At 40.6% G+C, this 13,460-nt stretch overlaps 1 protein-coding gene across 4 annotated transcripts in view; it reads left to right on the top strand.

Annotated features, from left to right (window-relative positions):
* Positions 1–13,460, top strand: part of pam (peptidylglycine alpha-amidating monooxygenase) — a 347,354-nt gene that overhangs the window by 198,743 nt on the left and 135,151 nt on the right. For all 4 annotated transcript variants that reach the window (XM_041185953.1, XM_041185952.1, XM_041185950.1 and 1 more), the window contains 2 exons: positions 2,842–2,918; positions 4,702–4,805. In XM_041185953.1, coding sequence (XP_041041887.1) covers positions 2,842–2,918; positions 4,702–4,805 — 181 coding nt within the window. The remainder of the gene's footprint in view (positions 1–2,841; positions 2,919–4,701; positions 4,806–13,460) is intronic.

The raw sequence follows: 13,460 nt of genomic DNA, 5'->3' as shown, positions 1-13,460 counted from the left end.
TTTATGACTCTTGAAGGGGGAGTTAAAACAAACAAGGTAGAAAAAAAACTGTGCTGTTGCCCAGCAACTTGAGTAGAGAGAGAGAGACAGAGCCCCACACAGACACAGAGGAACCAAAAGCAGTTTGAGTTCAGTTGGAAGGAGTTGCCCGCAGAAGCAGCAGAGGAGAGGGACAGATAGCAAGTCCCAAACTAAAGTTGAAGCCAGCTGCCAGGATAAGCAAGACACAGGAGAGGGATCTGCAAGGAGCAGGTTCCAAAAGCTAAAGAAGAATGCCCCAAATCCAGGGGAGTGGAACAGGAAAGGTCCCAAGAGGACAATCTAGTAAAAGGACAAGGATAGGAACCTGAAAAAGATCCTGTTCAGTGGAAGTGAACGCAAGGAGCAGAGTGGAAGGCTCCAAGCTGAAAGGGAGAAAGCTGCAGGAAGCAAACTTGAAGCAAAATAGGCTTGCGAGAAGCCAGAAGATCCAAGGAGACAGGTGAAGGCCTGTAATTCTTTACTATGGGCATGTGAAGCAGTGGTGTTCTATTGGCATGACTGAGTTAGTGAGGAAATGCATGCGGCGATCCAGGGGACAGAAACAACAAAAGTAGAGTTCGAAGCCTGGAGGTGGACCCTTGTGGAAGGCGTTTGGGAGAAAGTGCCATTTGGGAGAAGACTCCAAAGGGTGTTCTTTGAGAGTGGAGATTGGAAACCCTTGTGTGAAAGACTGAGCTCAGTGAGACTGGTTGACAAGTGTCTTCAGGGGGGAGTTGATAAGAGATCCATAGCATTTGCTTTGGGTGGCATCTGTCACTTGATTTCAGAGTTCGGTGTGTCTGACCACAGGCTGCCTAATGGACTGTACACTTACTGGGCACATTAGAGTACAAGATCTCTTTTGTAACTTGTGTTATCCTTACAAATCTGTATATATCTGTAAAGGTATGGGTGTTGGTGTATTGTAATATAGTTAATCTTGTTTAATAAATGTTTTATTCTTTTATTAAAAGTTTATCAGCTGATTCCTGTAACTCTGATCAGCAGTCGCCCTCCATGTTTGTAAACAAAAAATAAAAGTTAGGGTCTATAAAGCCGGGTTCCACCTTGGATGTGGCATGTCCAGTAGTGACATCAGCTGGGATCATAACAGTACCTCTGGTGGAGTGACACCAGAGCCCTTTGAGAATTGGAAAAGTGGAAAAACATAGCATGGGGAGTCCTGGCTCCTCCTAAGCCAATGACCATATTTGAAGTGGGCACAAACACTTGCTCTAACTGGTCATTGGAGTCCTCATTGTGAGGCCCAAACCCGGTTTATCCAGGTCCAGTTCTATATTCCAACAGGTTGGGTTGGGAATTTGAGGCCAAAATTTTTAACATGCTCTAAATTATAGATGGTTTCTTTGAGTCAATATTTCTGCACAATGTATATCTGATATTGGAACATAAAATGTAACCTGGACATTTCTAAAACCATTGTCCAATAAATACTTATTTTAAAAAATTGACTCTGCAATATATTGCAGAGCCAAATTATTACCATTTAGATAATATGCTTTTTTTATTTTTCCTGTCAAAATGGACAATTTCGCACTTTCCCACATTATACTCTGTTTGCCAGGCCTTTGCCTACTCACTTAACCTATCCATATCCTTTTGTAGCCTCATTGTGTACTCTTCACAATTTACTCACCTATCTATCTTTGTGTCATCAACAAATTTATCAACCATACCTTCGGTCCCTTCATCCAAGTCATTTATATAAATTATAATAAGTTGAGGCCCTCGCACTGATCCCTTTGACACACCACTCATTACCTCTTGTCAACCAGAGAAGGATCCATTTATACCTACCCCCTGTTTCCTGTTAGCTAGCCTGCCTTCTATCCATGCCAATATGTTACCCTCTGCACCATGAACTTTTAATCTTTCTCAATAACCTTTGATGTGGCATCCCGTCAAATGCCTTTTGGAACTCTAAATACAGTACATCCACCAGTTTCCCCTTTATCCTCAGCACATGTTACTTCTTCAAAGAACTCCCAATAAATTGGTTAACCATGATGTCCCTTTCGCAAAACCCTTTGACTCTGCCTGACTACCCTGAATTTTTTTCAAGTGCCCTGCTCAATTGTTGCTTGTAAAATCCAATTGCACGATGAGATATCCATAGTGTTGAATTCATGTAATCTGAAAGCCCTATTGAGTATATTCGTTGTATGTGCAACAATGTATCAGCATGTTTTGCAACACTTTGGGAATAAAATGGAGTAACATATTGGAACCATAGAGAATGAGAACCTTAATAGTAAATATGAATCAAGTAAGTGGGGCAGTATTTAATTTCCCTGTTTAAAGTTGCCACTTTAAATATTGTAATATTGTACATGCATAATCTGGTACTAGAAATATTGCTGTCGCTGAAGCAGGCTTAATATATTATGTTTTAAATTTGTTATGCTGCAATGCACATTATTCACGTTGATAATGAACAAAAAAATTTCAGCATTAAAGGAATTAGTTGAGCTGCCTTTAATACTAAGTATAACCCAGGTAATTGTTTAACCTCTCTGTTGCTATCAATAGATGTTTGAAATCTGTTCACGTCTGCAGTTACTTTCTAGAAATAGAATTGTATTTTAATCAATGCTTATTGGAGAAAGTAACATGTTAGTGTGACCCAGCTGTTTTTGTCTCTTCTGACTGCACATGTTAACCAGACATGCAATTTGTAACTGACTGACCTCTAGTCATAATTTTCAGTAATAACCTTTTAAGGTACAATTATGTTTCAGTGCATTTTTACTTAAACTATACCAATAACTGCGCATTCAGTGTTGATTTCTGTAATTTTAGGTCAGGTGGTTAGTGGATACAGAGTAAGAGATGGGAAATGGACATTAATAGGCCGACAGAGTCCACAACTGCCACAGGTTTGTCTATTTCTCAGCTCATACAATCTGCAAATATTGGCTCAATTCTTGCTGGAGCAGGATTTTTGTAGTGTGTCCCATTATTTAGACTTTTCCCCACACCCTTAAATTCAACATTTTTGCCCTGTAAGTTGCTGCAAGCGTGGGCTGATGCTGCCACAATGGCAGCAGGGCAACCAAGAACTTGGTGAACAACAGGGCCATCAGTCCGTCCGCTTAACCAATGATATTTAAGGATTGAGAAAGAAAGCAAAAAACAACCGAGGAGAAGGAGGGTAAATTGGAGTCTTTTCAAGTATGTATCAGGTACAGCATTACGTTCAGGGACCAACTAGAGAACAGACTATTTTATTTCTCGTATTGTGCAATGAAAAGAGGATAATTAATAATATTTTCGTAAAGGAGCCTTTAGGAATGAGTGAGCATAATATGATTGAATTTTACATTAAGTTTGAAAGTGATGTAGTTCAATCAGAAACTAGGATCTTAAATGTAAACAAAGGAAACTATAAAGGTATGAAAAGCAAATTGGCTATGGTGGATTGTGAAACTACATTAAAAGCTATGACTGTAGACAGGCAATGGCTAGCATATGGAGAGTTTGTAATTAAAATAGATTCCTTCAAAGCACAAAACACAGCAAGGAAAGTGTTCCAACCGTGGCTAATGAAATAAATCAAAGATTGTATTAGATCAAAGGAAGAGGCATATAAAGTTGTCCAAAAAGGATAAGCCTGAGGTTTGGGAGCATTTTGAAATTCTACAAAGGTCCAAGAAAAAGATTAAGAAAGAGAGAACAGAATATGAGAGTAAACTAGTATGAAACATAAAAATGAACAGTAAAAGTTTATATAGGTATGTAAAAAGGAAAAGATTAGCAAAAACAAATGTGGGTCCAAGCAGAGTCAGAAGATCTTATAATGGGGATTATGGAAATGTTAGAGAAACTAAGCAAATACACTGTGCCTGTCTTCACAGAGGAAAATATGAAAAACCTCCCAGAAATAAAAGAGAATCAAAGGACTAGTGTAAATGAGGAAATGCAAGATATTTATATCAATAAAAAAATGTACCAGAGAAATTAATGGGACTTAAAGTAGATAAATGACCTGGCCCTGAGGATTTACATCACAGAGTGTTGAAAGAGGTAGCTGTAGAGATAGAAGCATTGATGGCCATCTTTCAAAATTCTAAAGACCCTGGAATGGTTCCTGCAGATTGGAAGGTGACAAATGTAACCCCACTATTTAAGAAATGAGAGAGTGAAAAGACTGGAAACTGCAGACCTATTAGCCTAACATCAGTCATAGGGAAAATACAAAAAGCTCCAAGCAATTTGCTACCTATAACAATGAGACTCTAGGGTTTAAATGTTTGCATTTTATGGATTCGAAAGGTTGATTGACATAGCAAGGACATAACTCTCCTCTTCAACTTAATTACCAGCCCTAATTTCCTGCCACTTTAATTGTCAATTACTGCACAAATGCAGCAAAGTCATAAGAAGTTAGATGGCAAGCTGCCATTTTCACGAAGCTAATTGTGGAGCAGTGCAAATCATTCAGCAAATTGTGATTTGTAATTCATGGGTTATCTCTTCCTCACCACAAGTTGCTGAATGATTTATGCATTAATAATGGCAAGTTGTTTTGGCAGCAAATTTTGGGCCATTGACTCTTAAAAGCTATCTACTTAATTTTTTTTCAATTAATCCTTGAAAAAAAGTGCCATGAAACGTTTTTAAAAGTTGTTTTGGAACTTTCTGTTTTTGTGTTCATCTCAGGCTTTCTATCATATGGAAAACTCAATGGATATTAAATATGGTGACACCATTACAGCTAGATGTGTTTTCTCAGGAAGAGGAAGGACAACTGTTACACGGATAGGGTATGTCTCAAATTAACCCGTTTAATAACTGGACTGGCATTTTTTATTTCAATATTGGTTGTACATCTTACTTCTGAAAGGGGCCTTAGTAATTGTACATTATTTATCTTTATTTCTCAAGGCAGTTGTATTATCTAGATTTTCTGTTGAAAAGTATTTAAGATAACCTAACTATTATTGGGTAATAAATTGTTTTATCAATTTTGTGCCATGTCTTATCACAGTTTATATTGTCCATATAACTGGAAAGTATATTACTGTATTAAATGGAAAAAAAAAATCCCTGCGCATTTACGTACAATCTCAGTAACCACAGATACTTAAACAGAAAATGCTGGAAAAACTCAGCAGGTCTAACAGTATCTGTGGAGAGAAAAAGAGTTAATGTTTTGAGTCCATATGACTCTTCTTCAGAGCTACGGATACTTGATCATTTATGCAAATTAACTTTGAATTTCACATCTATGCACAGAGGGAGACTTCAGAGACTGCGCTATTCAACTAAAAACAATGGAGTTGGGTGGGGGGAGCGATTAAAAGCTAGAAGTCTGAAATAAAAACTGGAAATACTCAGCAGCTCAGGCAGCATCTGTTTAGGGAGAAACAGGTGGGAACACCACCACCTGGAAGTTCCCCTCCAAGCCATTCACCATCCTGATTTGGAAATATATCGTCGTTCCTTCACTGTCACTGGGTCAAAATCCTGGAACTAACAGCACTGTGGATGTACCTACATTACATGGACTGTAGCGGTTCAAAAAGGCAGCTCACCACTACCTTGTCGAGGGCAATTAAGGATTGGCAATAAATGCTGGTTTAGCCTGCGACTCCCACATCCTGTAAATGAATTTTTAAAAAGCTGACGAAAGGTCATCGACCTGAAACATTAATTCTGTTTCTCTCTCCAAAGATGCTGCCAGACCTCCTGTTTATTTCCAACATTTTCTTTTTTTATGGCACAGAAAGGAATGTGTGCAGACACAAGGTTTTTAATATATTAGTTATGGTAATGGTTGGATGTAATTTGAGTTACATTGTAATTGCTGTAAAAGATCTGCTTCAACATTGTTCCTCTAAATAATGATGAAAGCATTGAGAAAGCTGAAGCCTTCTGCAACACAAAAGTGTGAAGTTTTAATGTTTCACTGCTTCACTTTAGTGCCTCTGTCATTTATGTGTTTCATCAACCCTGATTTTGTGCTATCCAGTACTCCATCAGTAACAGGGTTCGAGGTGACTGGCCACTCTGTCCCTCCTCCAGGAGCTTTTTGCAATTCAAGTGACGTTGATCTCAGGAAAACTGAGTCCTAGGAGGAGCTCCCTTCAGGCTGAATTTCCCATGCTGCTGTTCCCTGTTCCTCTTCCATGTAATGACAATTGGATCTAAATAACTTATCTCTATCTGAGGCACCTGAAGAAGAAGTAAATTAATGCTGCCACTGAAATTGTTGAAACTAAGAGCTCCTCCTCTGTATCAGCTTTCTCCAGTCTGCCCCCCCAAAGTTTCTCCCTCAGTTCTCTTATAACTGTACTTTCAAAATCCTATCTCTCCAGCTTTTTGGCTTTCTGCAGCTACTGTTCTGCTTAACACATTCTCACTTCCAACTTTGATGCCCTAGTCCCCATTAAGCTGTTTCCTTGGTATGGCACTCATCTCTGCTTCCTTAAGTATACAAGATGGATACTTGAACAGATACTGCGGACAACAGGTTAAGCCATTCGTCACCACATCTGGACGGACCACATAAAGCACTGTTAGGTCCTGCTCTTGCCTCCCAATAGCACTCACCATTTCAGGAGGCTCTTAGAAAAGAAAAATAGCCTCTGGCTTCACCTTTCTACTGCAAAATGTCATCTTAAACCCCTTTTCCCTGTCTCTCCCACTTTCAACTCTAGCAATGAGAGCAAGTTGCTCATGGCACTAAGATTGAGACCATTTGATCAGCTGCCTCTGCCACATCTCTCCTTTCTGCTAGCCTGCTGGAACATAACTCTTCTAAAGTTTACCCCTGCTGGACACCTAAAATTGCGTTGTTCTCCTATTTCTCAGGTATTTGTCATGCTTTCTCCAAGCTCATCTTGTCGATATAACCTCCTCCCTAATCCCAATTTCTGTTGACCACCCAACTTCCTTTCCTGGCTCCCATGTTAACTGTCATTGTTAACGGTTCTCGTTCTTGCCCCCCCACCCCCACCTTTAAATCTCCTCTCAGCGCCCGTCTCTTCAAAAAAAATCCTGGTCTCTCTGTCCTTGCAAGCCCATCTCCAGCCTCCCTTTCCTCCCCAAAGACCTTGAACATGTGGCACCCCTGAAATCCATGTTCCTTTTTTCTGGTACTCCATGTTCGAATGCCTCCAATCATGTTTCTGTCCCTGCCACAACAGCTCTTATCAAACTAAATTATATCCTATGTGACTATAAAAAGATGAACTATCCCTCCTTGACCGGTTTGTAGACTTTGACATGGTTGACCACTTCATCCTCCTCCAGTGCCTCTCTGTCATCATCCAGCTGGATGGGAATGCACTCACCTGCTACCACTCTTCTCTATCTAGTTTTTATCTGGTATGTTACCTGCAATAGTTTCTATTCGCACACCTGCACAGCTCTGGTATCCACCCTCCCCCCGAACTATCCTTGGCCCCGTTGTATTTCAAATATACATCTGCCCATAGCAACATCATCTGCAAGCCCAGCATCATTTCCACATGTATGTTGAAGAAGCCCAACTTCACCTCACCACCACCAGCCTTGACCCCTCCTTTGTCTCTAAATTATCAGACTGTTCGCCTGACATCCAGCACAGGATGAGCAGAAATTTCCTCCAATTAAATATCGCGGTGATTGAAGGCATTGTCTTTGGCCCCTACTACAAGCACTGTTCCCCAGCCCCAATTCCATCCCTCTCTCAGGAAACCAAGGCTGAAGCAGACTGTTTGCAATCTTAGTGTCATATTTGACCCCCTTAACTGTGTGATGAATTTCCCTGAGCGCATATCTGTGCCATCACTAAAACCACCCGTTTCCACCGCCTTAACGTCACCTAACTCTGCCCTGCCTCAGCTCATCTGCTGCTGAAACCCTCACCCATGGACTTGTTACTTATGCATTTAGCCGGCCTCTCTCATTCTACCTTCCATTAACTTTGAAGTCATCCAAAACTCTTCTGCCTATGCCCTGCTTTGCACTAAACCCCATTCACCTATCACCCTTGTGCTCAATGACCACACTGACACCTAGTTAAGCAACACCTTGATTTTAAAATTCTCATTATTGTTTTCAAATCCCTTCATGGCCTCGCCACTCCCTATCTCTGTTATCTCTTTCAGCCACCCAATCCTCTGAGTTATCTGTGCTCATCTAATTCTGTACTCTTGTGAATCCCTGATTTTAATAGCTCTACCATTGGTGCCCATGTCTTCAACTAGTCCCTAAATTCTGTAATTCCCTCTCTAAACCTTGCCACCCCTACCTTTTTCTCCTGTAAAGACGCTCCTTAAAACCTACATCTTTGGGGAAGTTTTGACCATTTGCCCTAAATTTTTCAATATCATCAGGTGTCAAATTTTCCATTACAATGTTCCTGTGAAGCAACTTGAGACACTTTATAACATTAAGGGTGCTTGCTTAATGCATATTATTGTTGATGTAGGCTTCTATGGGTAAAGTTGATGCCTCCATTGCAGAAACAAGGACTGTTATTTGAATCTCTGTTACTGGGGATTTTCACTACTGATTGACTTGGAGATGCCACTTGCTGCAGGGAGGGTTGCAGCGTCATGCACTTTTCATATCAGCGGCACCATGATAGATTCGACACCTGCAAATACTTGCAGTGTCTCTAGTTGCATGAACTTCTTTTGAAAGCTGGATTGAGAGACTTAGAGAATAAGTCAGAACACTTACTATGGTCAAGAAGCTCACTCTCATTACTTATTCCAAATTCTTCTTGCTCACACATTTTCTTTGAGACACTGTGCATCCTTCTCTGGCTCACTAACTAAGATCTCTGAAGCATGGTCTTCGGGGTGGTGCTTGGAAGGTGTGGTGTGATTGTCAGTGTGTGTGAAGGGCTGCTGACCGGTCCTGATGCAGAAAGGCTAGGTTTCTCTTCCTGTTTCTCTGCTCATTGCTATGGAAGAGGAAATGAAAGCATTGGTAACTGAGGAGTATATTTAGCACTAAACTTTCAGTACAAAATATGGGAAGAGGGTTCCATCATGTATTTTGATGACATTGTTTATGCTACAGAAGGATAAGAGGGAAGAGCAGATGAATGTGATGACTAAACTGCAGCTGGTACTTATCCATATACTTCCCTGAATTCCACTCTCTTTCCTGCTTACTTATCTGGAGCTTCATGAATTCATCCTTGTGTGGGGTTATAAGCCTAAGATTGGAAAGGGTTTTACCGTTTGTAACTAATCTCTGCCATTGGTTGTGAGTTGTTTTCTCCTTTTAAGATATAAGTAGATATTATTGTCATCCCCATGAGACCAATAACCTTATTTTTTTTAAAACTGAAGGATAAGATTTCACATTGTAAGACTTTTACTGTAACAAACTAAATTCAACAAAGATCAAACACTACTAATACAACAAGTCAAAAGGCACTTTCATATTAACTAACTAACACAATCGAGGTGCGTCTTACAATCCGTTTTGCTGTACAACGCAGTTCTGGTAGATATGTAATTTAGTGGAATAAGTCCAAAGTTACTCCTGGCACTCCAGCAGGCTCAGAACTCCCTGTCGCACTAGGTTGAAACCTCTTGTCCTTCAAAAGTCATTCCACTCAGCCAGAATCTGCCAGATCTGATTTTGACCAAAAAGGCCCACCTCGGTGTCTCCTGTTCCTTATATGTCCGAAAATCCCATTGGTTCTATCCCCTTTTTGAATAGAAAACCATTTCCCTCAAGCATTGTGCTTGGTTGTTAACACAAAATAGTCCTCTACTCCACACAGCAGCATCTGCTTTGTTTCTCCAAGCAGCAGTATCTCCTTGTATCTGTGACTCAAAACGCAGTTGTTCCAAATGTTAAAATTGTCACTTGATATTTCAATAGGTTTCTGTTTGAGCATTTCCCCCATGGCAACCAGATCACATGGGTGACATCTCCAAGCAGAGGTGTTTAGTATGACCTCACTGACCCCATTTTGCAGAATGTTCTGTATCACCTTGAGTTAAAGAAGACATTTGAAAACAACTATTTTGTAAAGTCTAGTATTTGTAACAATATGTGAATATTCTCTGGCTGCCATGAAATATAGGGCCTACCCAGATGACAACAGGAAAACCAAGCCAATTGGAGATTTGGGATATTTAATTCAGTTAAGTAACAGAATGTGGTTATTTAAGCCCAAACCAATTTTTACTTTGTGGACATATGATACATTTGAGGTGTGGCCCTATGGACTCAACTTTTGTGCAAGACTTCATTATAAGATCATAAGTGCCCAGATCTTCCAATCCAAACCGGAAACTCTATTTCCAACCCTGATTAGGCAAAACAAAATACAGGCTTAGCCTTTTTCACTTTTTCTGAGCAGTATTCCTATGGAGTATCCTTCACATTCAAACCTAGTGCAGCAAGTCTCATAGGGCGCAGCACAGAGAATCCGCGCAGAAGCCACTCCCTTTTTACAACGCTGCTGTATTCTGGTAATAGTTTAAATGCCCCAAAGCTTCTTTGAAAACAGTTATGGAATGAAAGTAAGTGGAGTAGGGTGGGTAAGGTGAGCGAGTGGGTAAGGTAAGAGGGTATGGTGGTGGGCGGGTGGGGTGGCAGTTGGGTGAGGTGGATAGAGTGGCAGATGGGTGAAGTTGGTAGAGTGGCATGTGAGTGAGGTGGGAGGGAGTTGATGGGTAGGTTCAGAAAGGGTTATCAGGTCGGGTCGGTGGGGGAACCGGGTCAGGAGTTGTCAGGGTGGGGGGGAGGAAATCAGATGATGGGGTCAGGTCAGGGGGAGTTGTGTGGTGTGGGCTAGTCAGATCAGTTTGGGTGTAGTCAGGAATCAGGAGAAGTAATTAGGGGTCAAGGGGGGAGTTGGGATAGTTGGGGAATGTGACAAGGAGGGAGCAGGGGATGTCAGTTGTGTAGCTACCCAGGTGTTAGACCACATTTTATTCTGTCTAACAACTCCTGGGTAACTATTTAGGTAAGTAAGTTGGAACTGTCCGAAGTCTTCTATTCTTAATTCATGAGACAATCCGTTCATCCCAGAAATCAGCCTAGTGAACCTTCTCTGAACTTCTTCCAATGCAAGCATATTCCCCAAGTAAGAGAGCAAAATTGTACACAGTACTCTAGGTGCAGTCTCACCAATGCCCTGCACAGTTGTGGTAAGACTTCCCTGATTTTATACTCCCCACCCCTGCCCTTGCAACAATGGCCAAAATTCCAGTTGCCTTCCTAATTGCATGCTGCACCTGCAGGCTAATCTTTCATGATTCACGTACAAAGACACCCAGACCCCTCTGTGCTGCATGATTTAAACAATGTTCTGTTTTTCTATTATTCCCATCAAAATAAACAACCTCACATTTTCCCACATTATACTCTACCAAAATGTTATTTCATGTATCTATATCATTTTGCAAGTTCTGTGTCTTCCTCACAACTTGCTTTCTTATCTTTATATTGTCAGCAAACTTGGCTGCAATCCATTCGCACCGATCATCCAAGTCACTAGTATAGGTCATAAATAGTTCAACTTGCCAGAACTGATCCCCTTGGCACTCCACTCGTTATAGTTTGCCAACCTGAAAGTGACCCATTTATCCCGACTCTCTGTTTCTTGTTAGTTAGTCAATCCTCTATCCATGCTAATATATTACCCCAGCACCATGAGATCTTATCTGGTGCTGGAACCTTTTTTTATGGCACCTTATTAAATGCCTTTTGAAAATCCAAATACATTACCTTTACTGGTTTCCTTTACCCACCCTGCTTGTTACATCCTCAAAGTACTCTAATAAATTTGTCAAATGCAATTAGCCTTTCACAAAACCATGTTGACTTTGCCTATTGTATTATGAATTTCTAAATGTCCTACTACCATCCCACTAATAATGAATTCTAGCACTTTCCCAATGACAGATGTTGAGCTAATTGGCCTATCGTTCTCTGCTTTCTGTCTCCCTCTTTTCTTGAATAGATATGTTATGTTTGTGGTTTTCCAGTCTGCTGGGAACTTTCTAGAATCTAGGGAATTATATTCGTGTATACGTTGAAAGGTTTGTCCATTATTTTCTGACGTTTAGTGATGCTGTCATTATTCTTAGAGACCAACTTCCTTTCCAGTGATGGTCATATGAAAACAACTATATTGTACAAATAATTGAAGTTAAATATTTGATTGTCGCAATTCTAATTTTTAGCTATGAAATTTTTACTCTGCTTCCTGTATCTTAATTTATTCCAAGTTCTGTTCACAGTGCTTGCTGACCTATATTGGCTCTTGATCTAGAAATGTCATTATTTTAAAATTCTAATCCTGTTTTTAAATCCATCCATCTCATGGCTCCCCCCAATCTCTGCAGCCTCCTTCAGCCCTACTACCCGCTGAAATCTCTGTGCTCCTCCTATTCTGGCTTCTTGTACGTACACTATTTTCATTGCTCTACCATTTACATCCTCCAGCTGACTAGGTTGTAAACTCTAGAGTTCCCTTCCAAAATCTCTCCATCTCTCTACCTTTGTTTAATGCTCTACGACTCTCCTTAAAACCAAGTTTTTGTCTTAATTTCTACTGTCTCCTTAAGCAGCTCAATGTCAAATTTTGTTTGAAACGCTCACTCCTGTGAAGCACCTTTGTGACATTTTACTGCACTAACAGTGTTATATAAATGGAACTAATGTCGGCTATTGTTACAGTTTTGGCTGTTTGCTGACCATACCCATTCAGAATTTCTGGAAATACATTTATTGCTTATATGACATAGTTGTTTGATGCAGTATAAAGGGAAAACAGCTTTCCTTCCTGGAATAAAATCAGGAAATGCTTGAAGTGCTCCTGCACCTGTCGAGGGAGAAACAGAGTAAACATGTCAGGTCAATGACTTTCCTTTAGAACTAGGATAAGTTAGACATTTCACAGTTTCTAAGCAAGTACAGAGCCAAGCAAAAAGGTGGGGGAAAGGAAGGAACAAATGGAAAGGTCTGTGACAAAGGGGACAATAGTGCAAGGTCACCAATACCTAATAGTGTGGAAAACGGTCAGAAGAAATTGATTTATTTAGAAATGTTGTTAAGAGTAGGGAAAAATTAACCACAGAGGAGGTATTTTGGGTGAGCTGCAATTCTAACTTTTAACTGTGAAACCCTTCAGTTGACCATCAGGGAGACCAAGTGTCATTTTGAGCATCTGTCGTAAACACAGCCCCCTTGCCACTGGTGCCAACCCCCTATTTGATTTGGCTGAACAAAATGGTGAGCTACCCTGCTTGATCCCAAGGCTGAGTGTGAGCTGTGGCTCAGTGGGTAGCGCTCTCGCCTCTTGGTCAGAATGTCATGTGTTCAAATTTGGCTCAAGACATGAACACAAAAATCTAAGCTGGCACTCCAGTGCAATACTTAGGGAGTGATGCATGGTGGAGGTCTTTCAGATGAGACATTAACTGATAACCCATCTGCTGTCTCGGGTGAATGTA

Source organism: Carcharodon carcharias, chromosome 4, assembly GCF_017639515.1.
Source record: "Carcharodon carcharias isolate sCarCar2 chromosome 4, sCarCar2.pri, whole genome shotgun sequence".
Classification (NCBI taxonomy): domain Eukaryota; kingdom Metazoa; phylum Chordata; class Chondrichthyes; order Lamniformes; family Lamnidae; genus Carcharodon; species Carcharodon carcharias.
Note: the sequence above shows the minus strand (reverse complement) of the source record. Positions and strands in the feature narration are given on the sequence as shown.